The sequence below is a fragment of the Oenanthe melanoleuca genome, chromosome 10 (genome assembly GCF_029582105.1).
Source record: "Oenanthe melanoleuca isolate GR-GAL-2019-014 chromosome 10, OMel1.0, whole genome shotgun sequence".
Lineage (NCBI taxonomy): Eukaryota > Metazoa > Chordata > Aves > Passeriformes > Muscicapidae > Oenanthe > Oenanthe melanoleuca.
Window position 1 is genome coordinate 4,835,758 of NC_079344.1, and position 16,940 is coordinate 4,852,697.

General features: G+C 35.4%; 1 protein-coding gene across 6 annotated transcripts in view; it reads left to right on the forward strand.

Annotated features, from left to right (window-relative positions):
* ZNF280D (zinc finger protein 280D) overlaps positions 1 to 16,940 on the forward strand; it is a 44,315-nt gene that overhangs the window by 15,192 nt on the left and 12,183 nt on the right. For all 6 annotated transcript variants that reach the window (XR_008841331.1, XM_056500095.1, XM_056500096.1 and 3 more), the window contains 11 exons: positions 4,807 to 4,910; positions 6,526 to 6,755; positions 8,789 to 8,946; positions 9,389 to 9,489; positions 9,583 to 9,729; positions 10,269 to 10,403; positions 11,030 to 11,274; positions 12,389 to 12,529; positions 14,204 to 14,266; positions 14,818 to 14,936; positions 15,122 to 15,149. Coding sequence is in view for 5 of the 6 variants with exons in the window: in XM_056500095.1 (XP_056356070.1) it covers positions 4,807 to 4,910; positions 6,526 to 6,755; positions 8,789 to 8,946; positions 9,389 to 9,489; positions 9,583 to 9,729; positions 10,269 to 10,403; positions 11,030 to 11,274; positions 12,389 to 12,529; positions 14,204 to 14,266; positions 14,818 to 14,936; positions 15,122 to 15,149 (1,471 nt within the window). In the remaining variant the exon portion in view is untranslated. The remainder of the gene's footprint in view (positions 1 to 4,806; positions 4,911 to 6,525; positions 6,756 to 8,788; positions 8,947 to 9,388; positions 9,490 to 9,582; positions 9,730 to 10,268; positions 10,404 to 11,029; positions 11,275 to 12,388; positions 12,530 to 14,203; positions 14,267 to 14,817; positions 14,937 to 15,121; positions 15,150 to 16,940) is intronic.

Genomic DNA, 16,940 nt, shown 5'->3' on the forward strand with positions numbered 1-16,940 from the left:
TATTTCTGAGATCTAAGCAGAGAAATGGCAGGCTGCTGGATGGACACTAACCAAGCATCTCCTTAGGCTGCTAAATAGGTGGTGAAATTTGGGTAAATGCTGTTGGTGACTCTTCCATGCAGGTTGGATGTAGTTTGCTTTCTGAGAATATTGTGAGAACATTCTCCCACAAACTTCACCCACTTGGAGGAACTAAAAGACCTGTCGTGTGGAGTTGGCTGGACTGCATTTATTAATCCATAGCTCCAGGTTAATGGGAGGTATTGGTGCAAGACAGGGCACTAAGAGGCCTGAAGCAATTTGGCTTTCGTGTGCCTATTCTGTTATCACAATACATTTGGTGCTTTTTCTAGGTTACTATTTCTGATGCCTTTTTCCATCATTTGTAAAATCAGGTCCAGCCAGCACAGATGCACAGAGCAGCATTAAGGTTTTTACAGTGATGTACAGCAGCAGCAGTCCTTCTGTAGGTTGATGGCTAGATGCTCAAATAGCCTGATACAGAGGAATGATAAGGTCACACCAGCTCTATGGAAGCCTTTGCTGAGCAAGACATGTCAATGTAAGCAGTTCATATACCTAACACAGTGGGTATAATTAAATTAAAACCCCCTAGGAAGTAGTAGCATCTGATTAATAACCTGATAATTTTGGATGTGTGAATAAATGAACCTTAGGCAAACACTGCACAGATTAAAACATTTGAGCTTAATATGTGTACTACACATTAAAGGTGTACTACAAAGGAGAATGTTAGGATGGTTAGGTATCTATATGTCAAGTGAATTATGTTTTCCAATGTATGAGGCACAATGTAGCAAATTCTCCAAGATGTTCATCAGCATTTTCTGTGCAGAGTCTGCCTATGTGCATTGAATAAGGAGATTCTCCAGACTGTTGGCTAAGTTTAGATAGTTCCCACTGAGCAAACACAGCTATGGGTGCCAGAGAGCTGTTTTGTTTCTTCTCAAAAACTGGAATAATTTGTTGTGACACCAGGTATCTCTACTTGTTGAGCTTTTTTTCACACCCTGAGAAATCATTGGAGCAGCTATACCATTGGGGGGAAGAGATATACCAGAATGTTCTTAGCTTAGATCATTGTGTCCAGAACTGAAGCCTTTGGTATATTTTATAATAGTCTTAAGACTATTTACAGTCTGTCATTGTGAGAGGTTTACAAGACCTGTGCTTGTGCTTCAGACTTCTTGGTTTGTAGCTGTATCTTTCAGGTCTAATTGGGGACTGATCTCTGAGTTGAGTTCATATTGTCAAGGGTAATCTTACAGTGACAGAGACATGGATTTCTGACAAGATGGAGCTGAGTGTTTATGGGCATGTTAATCAGACAGTGAACCTTCCAATTTCAAAGTTAATGGAGGAGGAGTTTTTGTTGTGGGGATGTTTAAGGTTTGGAGTTTTTTTGTTTTTTTTTTTTTGTTTTTTTTTTTGTTTTGTTTTTTTTTGTTTTTTTTTTTTTGTTTTTGTTTGTTTGTTTGTTTTTGTTTTGTTTTTTTGTGGATCTTTTTGGTTTAGTTTTGTTAGGCTTTTTGGGGGTTTTTTGTTTGTTTTGTTGGTTCTTTGGGTTTTTTTATTTGTTTTTAGTGATTTTCTCTAGAAGAAATACTGCAAAGCATAAGGGCATGTAACGTTCGTTCAGAAGAAGAGAGCAGATAGGTGTGCTGTGCTTGCTCATTAGAATTTACAACACTTTTTTCTGTGTGCATGCAAACAAGTTTACGGAGTTCTATAACAAACTAAAACAGCATTAACACAGAACCAGAAAAAAGGAGAGGTCTTTTTCATCAGAAGTGCAGAGCTTGTTCCGAATAGTGGGCGTGCAGAAACCAGCTGCTTGGCTTAACTTTGTTACTGTGAACTCACCTTGTCTCAGATTAGAGTGGGTCAAGATATGAAAAGTAGGACAAATGAATTCAGGTGGCTATAGTATGATTTACTGAGGTTTCAGAGGTGAGTTTGTATCTCTTGTGTTTACCCTTTCCTGCTTCGCTGGCCTGGACCTTCAGTCTGTTTTGGATATTTTCTTAACTTCAGTATGGCATATTAGTTTAAGAAAATCTTAAAACAGCTTTGTGTGTACTCTAAATTGCAGCCATCACTAACGTGTTCTAATTACTATGGGAAAAAATAGGTAGGAGGTTCTTTAATTTAAAATGCTGTAGGTCTAAATGAGAGTGGTTTTGTACCTAAACCTCCTGCTACTTCTGAAGGTGACAGTGTAGCTCCAAAACAGGCCAAACTTAATGAGGTTGGTGATAGAAGCAATTTGACTGTTTCACCTACAGGTAACTGTCCAACAGTTACACAGGCACAAAATGGAACTTCAAACAGTAGGAAGATGGAATGGTCTAGCTGGCAGTCCTGCCTCTGTGTTATGGAAAAAGCTAACACATCTCTAGTGTTGCAGTTGGTCAGTGTTTTTAATGCTCTTAAGGCAGTGTAAGTAAGTAACTGTTCTTATATCGTAAAACCAAAATAGCTATTCTATGCAAGAATTTATATACCTTTACAAAATAATTTACCTCAGGTTATTACTTATTCAAATTTTAGACCTTTATTGTTTAGTAGGTAGGTTTGAATTCTGCAGGGCAATAATTAGTCATTCGAAGACAGATGATAAAAATAAATGCCCCTGACCTCATTCTCTTAGTTCAGATTTTCTATGTCAAAGTAGGGAGTAGAGGGTTGAAACTTGAAAACACAACCAACCAGAAAACCAAGATTGAAGGAATTCTTGGCTTAATTCTATGACTACTAAATTTATGAACTAATTCTGATTAGACAAAGGAAAAAACAGTTTTAGCAGTGCCAGACAAGGAAGTAACAAATTAGATTGTGAAATCCTCATCCTTGGAGATATGCAAAAATTGACAGGACATAACTGAGCATAAGATCAGACTTGCTTTGAGTGGGAAGTTGCATAAAACCACCTCCAAAGGTCCAACCTAAATTATTTTGTGATTCTGTACTTTGACTTATTGTAAAGTGTGTTTTACAGTTTTCCCCTTCTTTTCTTTTCCCAGTTTGAAATAGTAGTGGGAGGAGAGAAGGTCAATTTCACAGAAAGGATGTTATTGGAAAGGTTTTTCCTTCCCTGCAAGGAGAGAACTAGTCTGACTATTTCAGACTAGCTATTAGGTGCATTTTTGAGCCAAAAGGTACTTTCTAGTAACTGCAATAGGCCAGGATTTATTCTTGGCTTTGAGACATTTGCAAGACATCCTCTGCCCTATAATGTTGAAATGATTGTTTGGAATAATTTCAGATTTGGGGTTTTGCATGTCTTATTTTAATAAAGCTCATTTGCTCTTTCCAGCAGCCAAGAGGACATGGCTATATTATGGACATGGCTATAGCATGAACATTGCAGCAAAGAAATTTCCACCCTCTTTTGGGTGAAATAGATATTGTGCTGCAGCCTGTAATAAAAAAAGATAGCTGAAGGATCTTGCTAAATTCAGTAAAAATAGAAGAAGATCATTTTCACTGAGAACCTTATTTTGCTGAGTTTGTCTCTAAGCCATTTCCTGCTGGTATAGCAATTTCTAATCTGCCAGAGAATCCAGTACTGAAGCACTGCAGAACACAGGATTTTGCTGCAGAACTGGTTTTCTTCAACTCAGTTTGCACTTAGCTGTGATGTGTCAAAATGTTTTAGCAATTCTAGTATTGAAGACTTGCAGCACTGTTTTGTGGTACATCTTTTACATGGCCATCCACTCACATGAAGGACTTTCTGCTTAAAAGTGATTCTTAGCAAAACTGTTATCTTAAGGAAAATTATTGTTTATTTGTGGTCTAGGCACGGCTATTTTTGTGTAAAAATGTATAGCACTATTGCATGGTCATCTCTTAACTCATACACTTACTCATTCCCTTGTATTTATGTTTTTGTTTTTATTACATTATTTCATAGTCCTGGCAGGGAACAATTGACTCTACTGGTGAGATGCTGTTTCCTGTGTTTAGCTTCCAAACTACTTACTTAGTATGGAGTCCTCCAGATCTGTGAATGACTTGGGAATGCAAGAGAATTTCATCTGGAAAATGAGAGCTCTTGCTCTGATGTTTTTTAGCAGTTTGGAGAATTCAAAGCTTGTGTTTATTCATTAAAATTTGAACTAATGCAAAGCTTTAATATCTCTCTTTTGCTCAAAAGGTATTAATCATTTATGCTGATAAGAGAAGTATTATTTCTTTTAATTATTGGGAGTAATTATTAATTTAGAGGATTTATTCTCTAGATTCTCCAAAGACACCTTTGCTTAACAGAAATACAGCATTTGAATAAGCGTAGATTCCAACAAATCTCCAGAGAGAAATAGCCTCATCATTAAGAAGCAAATGGTGAACTTCTTTTCCAAAACCAGTTATCTGAGCCCTATTGTGGTGATCAGGTCATGACAGAAAACAGGCTTTAGGTGTTTGAAAAGTTTGTGAAACAAAAACATCAGAAATCCATCCTATCCAGGATGGGGTTAGCTGGTAGAGCACAGAAGGAATGCTGTCTTCATCTCCTCATGTGGTTTTTTTCCTTGTTTGTTGATAAGACTTTGTAAAATCTGTTTATCAGTCGATTTCAAACAGAACAAACTCCATGTCAGGCTGGGAAAAAGGAAGAGTAGTTAAAAGATGCTTGTAAAGCCTTGCTTATGGTTCCTACAGCTTCTTTGATGGTAATAGTTTTCATTTGAAATAGCATGGTTTACTAGAATATTACCACTACTGCGAAATTGAGTATTCTGCTTGTGAATTCTGAGTCTTTATATGTTTTAAATTTTACAGGGACAAATGCTGCATCGATTAAAAATGGAGGACCTTTTCCACGGGCTTGTCCAAAATGTAATATACATTTCAATCTTATGGATCCTCTGAAAAATCATATGAAGGTAAAATATTTTGGGGCTGGTAAGCATTAGACCAAACTTTGTGGGCTTCTCTTTGGTTATGGAAGGGTGCCATTGTTTGATAGGAAGCTAGTTTAGCTTCTGTGTGCTATCTATCAGAGCCAAATGCTCAAAGTCTTGTAGTCAGGGAGAGCAAGACAGAAGTAGGGGAGCTCTAAATCTTGCTCCTTTTTGCCTCATGTTTCCGATATGCTGAAGGTAAGTGTCTGAGAATAGGCAGCCAGGTGACCCACATCTGTATGAGATTGCAGGTGACACAAAGATGACAGTGTAATCTTACTGTTTTATCTTGATGTATCACTTGATACAGCAAGATAAACATACTTGATACTTAATAGATAAAAAGTTTTTAAACTATAGGGAAGAATTTCATTTGTAGTTCATACTTAAACACTGTAGTAAACAAAACTCTCAGAAGCTGAGCATCACTTTATCTGATTGTGAAACTACTTACTAGTATTTCTGGAAACATTGTTTCCTGGGAAGTATTTGTCATTTGGCAAAGATCCTCACAATTATCAGGCATATGTATTTCATTTCAGGGATAGAGAAATGGCTTTGTAGTCTGCATACAATGTGTATATCCAAAACAAAAAGAAGTATCAGCTACTGTGTAGCACAGATTTGTGGGGATCTGAGTTACTCTTCTCACAGACGATTCTGATTTACAGGGTTGCAATACCCTAAACAGTAATTGCTGTTCTCTTTGTCTCTGAAACATAATTAAGAAATACAGATAGCAGTGGAAAAAAACCCAAGGGTTTTATCTTTTTCTAATCATTATTTGTACAGCGTAGCTTTTGCACATCAGCTGAATGAAGGAACCACTGAAGTATGTTTACTTGGGATACTGAATTACAATTCCACAGCAGGAAATTACTTCTTACTAGTAGGCTTATGGAAAGTAGTAGTCCTGCATGGCAAGACCGTTATTTGGCAGGAGAAAAATTTGTCCTCTGAAGGATTCTATTTTGTTGGAAACTTCATAGCATGTTCTTTATGAAGTATGTTGTACTTTTCAAGTGATAAGTTTCATGAGATGGCTCTTGGGCTAAGCATTCTTTAGTATACTTCAACATAAAGAAGCTTGAACAATGTTTATTATGTGACTCAGAATTTTGAATTTTTTTAGTAAAGCTGGAAAGAACTTTTGAAGGTTTCGACATGCATTCTTCCCTAAAATTAAAGGACAAAATTTCCCATTAAGTTCTCAATAAACTTATGCTTGTCAGCAAAATACTTGCATGAAAACTGGTTTTTTCTTTCTTTTTATTAAATGTAAATGAAATAGATTTTTTTTGCAAGAAAAAGGCAATACCTAGCATTATTTTCTTTTTGATTCAATTTACCTTACATGAACCTATGAGAATCTTCCTCTTCAGTTTTATAATATCTAGTATTTTATTATTTAAACACTAAAGATGAATCACTGTTCAAAATTGAATGTGACTAAGATTAATGTGTCAGAGAATTAAGCTTTGCATTTAACAGTCATTACTGCCTTCAGTTTTTAAAATGCTGTTCTCATTGATGCAGTTTGGTGAGACTGATACCTTTGTTTCTCTCTGTCTCATCTCTTCTCCTTGTTTGCATCCAGTATTGTTGTCCAGATATGATAAATAACTTTTTCCCAGGAGTGGTCAAAACAGAGTGTTTGAGCACAACAAGCAAGACCATTGAATCTGAGAAAGGAAAACTGATTATGTTAGTTAATGACTTTTATTATGGGAAGGATGAAGGTGACCTCCAGCAGGTACAACAGGAGCAGAAGACTCATACAACATTTAAATGCATCAGTTGTCTGAAAGTTCTTAAAAATAACATAAGGTATTTGAACTAATTTCCTTAATTATTGGTTGATCACAGTCCATAGTATTGTCATATGTTCAAGTTTTGTGTCTCTGGAGTAGAGTTCCTTTCGTACTGAAAACTGGTAATATTGGGTGGTAAACAGAAATTTAATTAATTTTTACTTTGCATTGATGGCCATAACTTGAAACATTTTACAGATTAGAGTACGAATTTTTGTGCTGTGTAACATAAACATAGTTTTGATAAGAGCAGTTGTAGGACTTTGGGGTAAGAAAGGGCAACACAAAGGATTTTACAATTTGCCATCTGGATTGATGGCAATATTGGTAGATGCGAGTGTTAATTCCCTTTAGGGACGCACAATGACTAATAGTCAGTAGTTCACTTATGTAACATCTGTTATTTTGTTGGAGTAATTTTACTTCCAAATGCTGATAAAACCCCAGTAAGCTGTTTTAGTAGGTAGACAAGTTTGTGTCATCGTTCCTCTGGAAGTTAAGGTCACTGAACTTTTTTACATGCACTCTTCAAGGGAAGCTGAAGTAGCAGAATGTAAAATTGAAAAATGGACTATGGTTTCAAAGGGCACAGTCTGCAAGTTAAAATGAACAGATTTATGCTAACATTAGACACATATTATTGAAAAAACCAAGTTTTCTGTAATTAAAACAATGACATTTGCTATTAATCATTAAATAGGCACTATATTGTATTGTAAGCATTATATTGTAAGCAATGGGTGCTGTGGTGCCTATGTGTTCTACAGCAAATCATTAAAAATGTACAAGCCTTTTTTTTTTTTTATTTCTATAGCGTTTACTTAAAGATATTAATTTTGACTGCAACCTTGTAGCTTTATTCCATAATTCTTTAACTTAAGAATTTTTATTTCAAGGTGTAGTTTGCATCTTTTATATATAGTAGACAAAATAAATATGTCTTGCCTTCCTAATTCAAGTATAAGTTTTTTGACTGAAATTCAGAAAAGCAAAAAGTGATTGATATGATAATCCCCTGCTTTCTTTAAGAGATCTGTAGTTGAACATACCATTGTAATTATCTTTTAAGGCATTATGCAGTAATAGTGTCAGTGTCTTCTGTCTGCTTAGGAAACTGGATAGACTCAGTTTGTGTTGTCTTGTTTCTGGTTTTTTAAGCAGCTGCATGATAGCACAAGCTTGTGCTCAAGAGACTATTCTTCCTTGCTCATTTGTTTTTTCCAGTTCCAAGGTTTGCATTCTTTTTGTGATTTTAGCTTTCCATTTAATAGTTCCTCTGGCTGTACTGAAATAAAGTGCATTCAAAGCAGGGATTTTGGAAGTTGAGCTGTATTGAGCTGTAGTGGGTTTGCAGCTAACCTGTCCTTGTGCTGCTCCACCAGTAACAGTGACCTGCTGATGCTGTCACGGGTGCCTGCATTTCTCAGCCAGAATAGGTTCCTACTTCAGACAGGTGGACAAATTAATGAGGAAAAGCTGGTAACTTAAAGTAGTTTCTCCCATACCAGTTTCTCCGATTCTTGATGTTGACTGCGCAGTGTTATTTTTGGTAGCTGTCCTCAAAATGTAACATTAGGCCTCAATGCATTAGACAAAGAAGGTTCCTGGAACTCCTGCAGTGGTTTCACTTAAGGGTGTCATGTCCAAATTGCGATACATTCTTGCTATTTAATAGTTTTCAGCAGAGTTAAAGTTACACATGTTTCAAAATGGGGCTTTGAGATTGCTGGCGGTGAATCAAGTGTGAGCAATTGATGTGTTCTTGTTATCTTGACTTATTACCCTCTATTTCATGGCAAGAATTTTCTCTAAGCAAACATGAGAAATTTAATAATTATTTAGTCTTAGAACGTGTTTTAGACTTAATGTGTGTTCCTTAAAGTCAAGGTTTCTAGTCAGCTTTAAATTTGTTGCCTGTTTTTTTAGCAAACATTAGGTTTTTTTAAATTGGAATTGAGAAGTCCTTAAATAATCTTATACATTTTGCATGTGATATGTATGGGGAGTGTTAAAATGTAGTTTTTTGCACCTGTTGACTATAATTTAAAGGTTTATGAACCACATGAAACATCACTTGGAGCTTGAGAAGCAAAGCAATGAAAGTTGGGAAAGCCACACCACCTGCCAGCACTGTTACCGACAGTTCCCCACGCCGTTCCAGCTGCAGTGCCACATCGAGAGTACACACACGCCTTATGAGTCATCCAGTGAGTTGGATCCTGTCAAACTGAACTTCTTCTAAGCCAGAATTCTTAGAAATTTCCCAACTTTTATATCCTGGATTGTAATTTCTGAAGAATGCTATTATACTCGAATAACAATAATCCTGAGATTTAATATAGCAACAGAGTACTTTTTTTTGAGATCCAATATATGTACAAAAAAGTATTTTTAAAAGCTTTTGGGTTTTTTTCCTTGCATTTTTTATTTATTTATTTTTAGTTGAGAGCTTTAAGACCTCATGTTTAAGGCCCTTGCCTTTCTGACTTTTTGAAACTACAGGGAATTTCTCCAAAAGACTAGAATAATCATTACGTTGCTTTACCTTTAGTGACATATATATTTCTCATATTTATATATACACATTATAGTTATGTATGTATAACCCCTAAGAGATTTTTACTTTTTTCTTGTTTTTCATTTTTCTAGCGATTTGTAAAATCTGTGAATTGTCATTTGACACAGAGCAAGTTCTTTTGCAACATATGAAGGACAATCATAAGCCAGGTGAAATGCCGTATGTCTGCCAGGTATCTCAGAGTGACTTTTGTATTTAGATTACACCACTCCCCTGTCTTCACTGCCAGTACACTTGTAACCAAAAAGTCAATTTCTTATTTTAGGTGTGCAGCTACAGATCCTCGGCTTTTTCAGATGTAGAAACGCATTTTAGAACAGTTCATGAAAACACAAAACATTTGCTATGCCCATTTTGCCTCAAAGTTATTAAAATTGGAGCACCATATATGCATCATTACATGAGGCATCAGGTAAGCAGGTCTTTTCAATCTTTAATGCTAGAAAAATGCTAAACACATGTAAGTAATCTTCCTCTGAAAAAAAATACGACTGATTTGTATGGTTGTTACTGGGTAAGAATAATTAATAAGAATACACAAGTCTTAAAGGGAATTGTTAGACTTTGTCTTGGTTTTGTGTGTTAGCAGCTCCCTGTTTATAACAATCTCTGAATATCCTTGGAAGAACCTTCTTGCTGTTTTGTTTCTTTATTACATTGTAGTGATTGGATTCTGCTTTTCTTGAGGTTACTGTCAAACCTGCCACTAGTTCAAATAAAGAAAAAGATAATTAAGTGTCTTGTAACAGAATCTGATTCCTCCACCTCTTAGTAACCATACTGCCTTGCAAGTATTTAATTCCTACATAGTATCTTGTCTCTGTATAGTATTGGAATTTGTTTGTTTAGTTGATGTTTTAGGAACTGCGTGAACATTGCTTGAGATAAGTTAGGGCTAGAGATTTGTCATGCTACCCATGCTTACTCTAGATTGTCATTTGTCTTTAAAAGAAAAAGGGAATATATCGTTGCACTAAATGCAGACTGCAATTTTTAACATGCAAAGAAAAAATGGATCACAAGACTCAGCATCATCGAACATTTAGGAAACCCAAGCAATTAGAAGGCTTGCCTCCTGGAACAAAGGTGAGTGTTCATGCAGGAAAAACCTGAGGGGACAAAGGAAAAAAGTTCTGGTAGAGAAAAGAGTGAAATTTTTTTTGTGTTGTATTATTTATTTATGTTGGGGTTGTATTATTTCTTGTGAGTTGTGTTTTGGTTTTTTCCTCGCCTTTAAAACTCAAAAAAATGCTCCTATTTGTAGAATTACCAGGCACAATTTATAGTTTCTTCCTGGTGATTGTTCCATACACCTACATACATGCCAGTAGTCCAGCCAGAGCTGCTGCTTTCTTGAGCTGATGGTTAATTTGTCCCTTCCCATTTATGCTTTCTTGTACTGGGACCTGCTTCTGTATCATTTTTTGTGAAAGATTTTCAGCTTATGGAAGGTGGTGGCAAAAATCCATATAAAAATGCAAGACCTACTTCTGCATAGAATATCTGTGCTTAAAATGGAGTTCATCACGTCTTCTTGGCTCTTAGAGGTTAACCCTAGTCCAACAGTATTTTCAGTATTTTGTATTTTTCAAAGTAATCTTCAATCAGAAGACTTATGCTATGATTTGTGCTATAAAGTGGCTTAAACTTAAGACAAATAGGAGTGGGAACTTGGAGATCTAAACAATTTTTTTAAAATTTCATACTTGTAGGTGACTATTCGAGCATCTTTGGGATCTCATCAATCAGGATCATCAGCTACATCTTCTGTTAGTACAAGCAGCTCCACATTTCAATTATCACCTAAAGCTAAAAATGCAACCACTAAAAATCATAACAAATCCAATACAAGTAAGTCAAGAGGAAAATCAAAACAATCTACATCAAGGAAACAAAGTGCATGGACAAACAGCAGGAAAAAAAAAGAACCTACAAATATAGCATTTCCTAGTCTAAGGTAAAATAATAGCATTAAAATTGTCTTTAAGTATGCTTTGAACATAAATAACTGATCATTTAATGGTCTTTCAGTAACTTTATTGCTGTAATACAGAAGATCTGGCACTTCAGGTTTGCCAAGAATGAGAAGCATAAACTTTGCACATACCAGTACTGTGGTTGTAATTCTGAATTTTCATTCACCAGTTTTAATGGTAGTCTACTTTATGATGGAAGAACAAATGTTCTGGAAACTTCTCTGTGCCACCATTTAGAAATTTTCTCTGCGTGGAACCTTCTTTTTTCCATCTTTTTCCTTCTTTTTCCTTTTTTTAATTTTTTTTTTTCTTTTTCCCTCCTCTCCCATTTTATCTGAACCTGTAAGTTAAAAAATTAAATCCTGTCTATCCTAGGAGATACCACATTTTGGGAAGCTAATTAAAAAAAAAATCAAGAAAGGAAAAGCAAACTGTTGGGAGAATGCTGTCTTTATCTTCACAGTTTATTGGGATTTGCTGTCTTTATTTTCATGGGTGAAAATATGGACTGTTTATTACACTGGATTGTAATTTCACTGCTTATGATGAGTTAACATTTTTTTTGTCAAAGATGGAAGATGTCACCCCTCCAGTTTCTAACTTTCTCAGTGTGTAGCTCTGGGAGAGATACAAAAACAGTCAGCAAAACTGGGGAAGAGCAGGATTATATTCTTGTTTTGTAGATGTTTCAAAGCTTGTGGGTAATACTGGGGGGACAGAAAAGCCAATTTCTCTGCATTGTGATGGATAAATGAAATAATTATTGGAAATACTTCTCAAGTGCGTAGAGACAGCAGCTGAAGTTGGAGGTTCTCATCCACTGCATTATCTCCTGTTTCCAAGAGTGCCAATAATGGATGCTTACATTAACTTTCACTTTTAAATAGGATCATAATTGAAATCATAGTTCAAGTAAAAACAGTTTTCTACATTTGTGCTAGTGTAACTTAAAAGTGTTTAGCTGATGCATTTTAAGTTACTAATTTTTTCCCTAGTGTAGGTGAGCTTGCTACTTACTTAAAGAAAAAAGTTTAACATACTTACCTCTTCTGAAAGTGTTGCTATTAACTGATAACTTTTTCATGTTGCTGTAAGGCATCGTGTGGGAACTCACAAGTGCATTGAGTGTTTCTCGGAAGTAAAAGATTTTGCGAGTCACTTTCCTGCTTACGTCCACTGTAGTTTATGCAGATACAGCACCAGCTGTAGCAAAGCCTATGTGAATCACATGATGAGGTAAGAACTCTTCAAAGTTTTCACTGGCTTAGTAAATACTTCCTAGGTTCATGTAAGGTGTGAAGTGTTTGTTAGGTGAATTTTGAACTGGGTCCTCAGACTGGCAGGTAAATGTTTAAGTTGAATTCTTTACTTTTTAACCAAGACTTAAACTCTGCATTCTTGTTTAGCTTTAAATATCCATTGGTTCAGGCAGTATTATACCTTTGCTTCAGAGTATCTATGAGATCTTCAGTAATAATTTCAGCCTGACTTGGGAAATAATGACTAATCATTGCACGTTCTCTGCATTTCACATTGAATGGCTCACCTGATTTTACAAGTGCTGAATGTATACAGGAAATAGCTATTGGTAGTGAAGTCTGTGCTCAGATTTAAAGGATGTCTCAAAAAGCAAACTCAAGTGGATACTTTTCCTTACACTACTTCCGGTCATCCATAGAAATAACATCTCATTTTGTCACCAGTTGTGGAGCAGAGTAGGGTATTAGTAATGACAGCTGTAAAAAAGCATGTTAAGAAAACAAATGCTTTTGAGTTCAGAGCTATAAAATTATACTATACAATAATTAGATACAGATCACATAACGGTGGCAGCAAAACAAACTTTGAAAATCTACTTGTTAATCTTGTGCCCTGAAGAAGCTAACTGCATTGTGTAAAACAGTGAATGTGATTTTCTTTCTGAATTCATGTACATAGAAAATGCCTTGACATTTGTGAATGCTAGAATCTTGAATGTGACACCTAAGTTTGATATACTTCATATATATATATATATTGACCTATTCATACTCATTTCAATGCTTATAGAAATCCTAGGCTGAAATAGTTTACACGCTTTTGCAGGTAATCTATTGTTTGCATGCTTAAAAAAATAATATATAAATATTATAAATAAAAGAATCTGCTTAATTCCAACTGTAGATGAAAATATTTACTCTGGAAGGGGAAAGAGGGATCTAAGATAAATTGTTCCTATTATTGCCAGTGGTCTGGATGGCAGGTCAAATTCATTCATGCAGTAAAACTGCTGATCTTTTGTCCTTTGTCCCCTTGATGCACTAATGCATCTCCTACTCTGATCCTTTGCAGCATCTATCATCACCTCTTAGGTTAGTGTAAGGAAAAAGTGATGGTGAGGAGGAAGACTGTTAGAGGGAGGGTGTTTGTGGAGGAGCAGCCCCTGTACTCAGCTGCCTTCACAGTGCTCCATGGGAAAGTGTAGGCACATACTTAACCAGCATAAGAGACAACTTACAAGTTATCTGAAAATTTCATTTCTCATTGAAAGCAATCTCTTTAGGAAGCAGAAGTTCAGCCAAGTTGTAGCTCTTTTGTGGGGTACTCTATAGCTATGGCTGTGGTTCTTCAAAAGCTGAACTACTGATGGAAACAATAAAAGTATGTTATTGCAGGACTGTGCTAGTAAGCTAAGCTTTTCACCTCCCAAACTCATTTACAAGGGAGCCAATGTTTCAAACTAGAGCTGAGATTCACAAGTTCGTAAGCTTTAAGCAATTTAGTATTTAAGAATAATGCAGTTCAGTTACTTAGACTTCTATTTTCATGTTTTGTCATAAGCAAATTGCAGTACCATGACTAGTGAAGGGGTTATGTGGAGTAATGTATTCAAGAAAACCAGTCTAAGTGGTAATGTTTTCATATATTTAGTTTTCACAGTGCTCGTCCAAGTAAAAGATTTTGGATCTTTAAGAAGCATTCAGAAAAACTACGGTAATTCAGCTTTTTTCAGTTACAGTTCGTTGTTTTTACTTTCTGATGTTGAACTGATAACTTAGTTGAGATTATAACCTCTTGAATTTCCACAATTTAGAGCAGAGAAATAAAACCATTAGCTTTTCCAATAGCAGTGTTCTGGTCAGTGGCAGATACTTATTTGCTCACATTTATGAACTTAATTCTGAGCAGTTTGAATATTTTTTAGTTATTATTTTTTGATTATTCATAAGGTGGAAAATGGGGAGGGGTTCAGGGAAAGGAAAAAAACAACCATCCAAACAGAGAAACCCATGCTCTACAGATAAATTTCTGTCTAAAGTCATGTTCTTTGTACTATATCCAGCATGGGGATGCCCTGCTCCTTGGTGGGAATTTCCTGATACTAGTTGCAGTAGAGAAGTAACATTGTCTTTGTGGATCATCTCATCTGAAGTTGAATTTTTTTAATAGTCTGTCCAGTTGTTAGTTAAGTTAGTTGTAAGTTAAGAAAGGTGTTTCCATAACCATATTGTAATTACACTTCCTTTTTGATTTTTATTTCCTAGAGGTGTGACTGTAGTGTGTCTTCACTGTGATTTCCTGGCTGATGTTTCTGGCTTGGATAACATGGCCACACATCTGAGTGAGAACCAGACTCACACTTGTCAAGTTATTGTAGAGAAAGGTGAATACACGTTGCCTCTTTTATACAGTACGTAAATACTTACATGTGGATGTCTCACGTGTTATCACAGTCCTATTTTGAGTTTCATTATTTCTGTACTTGCATTTAACAGTGAGTTCTTCTGTATTTGCACATTTTAAAATATTCTTTATTAAATCCTTTGTTTTTATTTTCAATTTCCACAGATAATGCAACCGCTGCACAAGTGTCTCAGTAAGTTTTATTTTACTGCTTCATGTTTTTTTTCTATTGTTTAGTGATAGATGGCCAAAATTTGCACTTTGAACTTGGGTTTCTTTTGAATTCTGTACAATTTGAAATGTATGGATGAACGCAGGCCTTTACTGTACTAGTGCTTTTTCATCTTACCATGTCCACAACTACAAGAATGAAGAGATAAGATGCTTGCCCATTGCAGTTAAAATAAAATCAGGCTTTTGTTCAGTTTGGAGTTAACATAAATAATTGTGGCAATGTTGTAACTTCTCAATTCTGACCTGTCTATATACAATGAGATTGTTACTTCTACCTAATACAAGCTTTATCAAATCAGTGGTTTATGTTCTTTATGCAATATGAATACGAAATGCAATGTCCTTTACTGAGGTAGGACAAATTCAGTGTTAATATTTAAAAATACTCAGAAATTATTTTAAAAATTATGTTCTTCATATGACAAAGGCATACTGTTTTGCATTAGCCTTTTTTTATTCTGACTTTCAAACAATTAGTATGTATTAATCAGAGTTTTTTAAGGATTTGAAAAAGAACCTGCACAGAACAATAAGTTTTTAGGCCTCTAAGCATAAATCAGCTTTCACTGAGTTGTGGAGATATCCCTAATATCCCTAATACCTAATTTATTTAATATCTATTAAGTATTTTAATTCTTAATTTCCATAAAGTGGCTAGTCAGAGGGAGTCCTCTAGTAGTTTATCTTTCAGTGAAACTCGAACAATGACGAAAGAAATGTTGCGTTATGATACTTGTGGAAATGTTAGCTTTTATATTTGGAGCTGGCATTAGGTGCCAGCAATTAGTACTTGCTGAAGGAAAGGTTATAGATGTGTTGAATGCGGGCTGAAGATGTACACCTTTTACACTAATACAGCTATGGTAGGCTGTTGTCAATACTGCAAAAGGATCTTGCTCTCTTGAATACATTACAGAATCATATGGAAATATGTAAGAATGTTGGAAATATGGATATATATGTATTACTCAGAAGCAGATAGTTGAGTGCTGAAAAGATTTGAAGTAAAGTCAAGAGTATCTGCATGTTTGTTTCTGCAAGATGTTAGAGTAGGACAGTTGCAGGTAGCCATTATTTTTTAAAGTTCTGGTGCCAACATAAAATTAGTTACTGTACCACATGAAATGATACAAAATCCATGATAGTGCTTTTTGAAACTGTCAGGTTCATAGACTTCATTAATTTCAGTAAGTCTTGTCCTGTTCTATATGCTAGTTTTCTAATACTTAGGACAAGAATATATCATTGCTAAACTGAAGACTATAAATGTATACCTGTGTAGCAGATAGTTTAATTCATAATTTGCTGTACAGAGTACAAACAAAAATATTCATCTTTTTGTGGGCTGGTTCTTAGTGGTACTCTTTGGTTGCTTTGGAAGAAGAGGAACTTGCAGACAATATTCATAACTTCTGCTGTATAGTTTCTCAGTGATCTTTGAATGTTTCTTCCAATTCTTTGACCTATAATTCAATGACTTGGTTATGGGGCTCTTCAGAATCACTTCATCATTGGAAACAATGACTCAATTGCAATCTTGAACACTTTTGGATCTTCTCTTGCATCTCTCACGTGGTATCTTTTGGTGTCTTTTATTATATGTTGGATTGTCTCTCTGTGTTTTAAAACTCATCTTTATTGCTAATGATCAGACATGTTCCATGAACTCTGTGTATTTTTACAGAGCCTGTCTTTGGACCAGAATCCTGCCATTAGTAATACAGATAACCTAGCTGGGGATCCTCCAGCA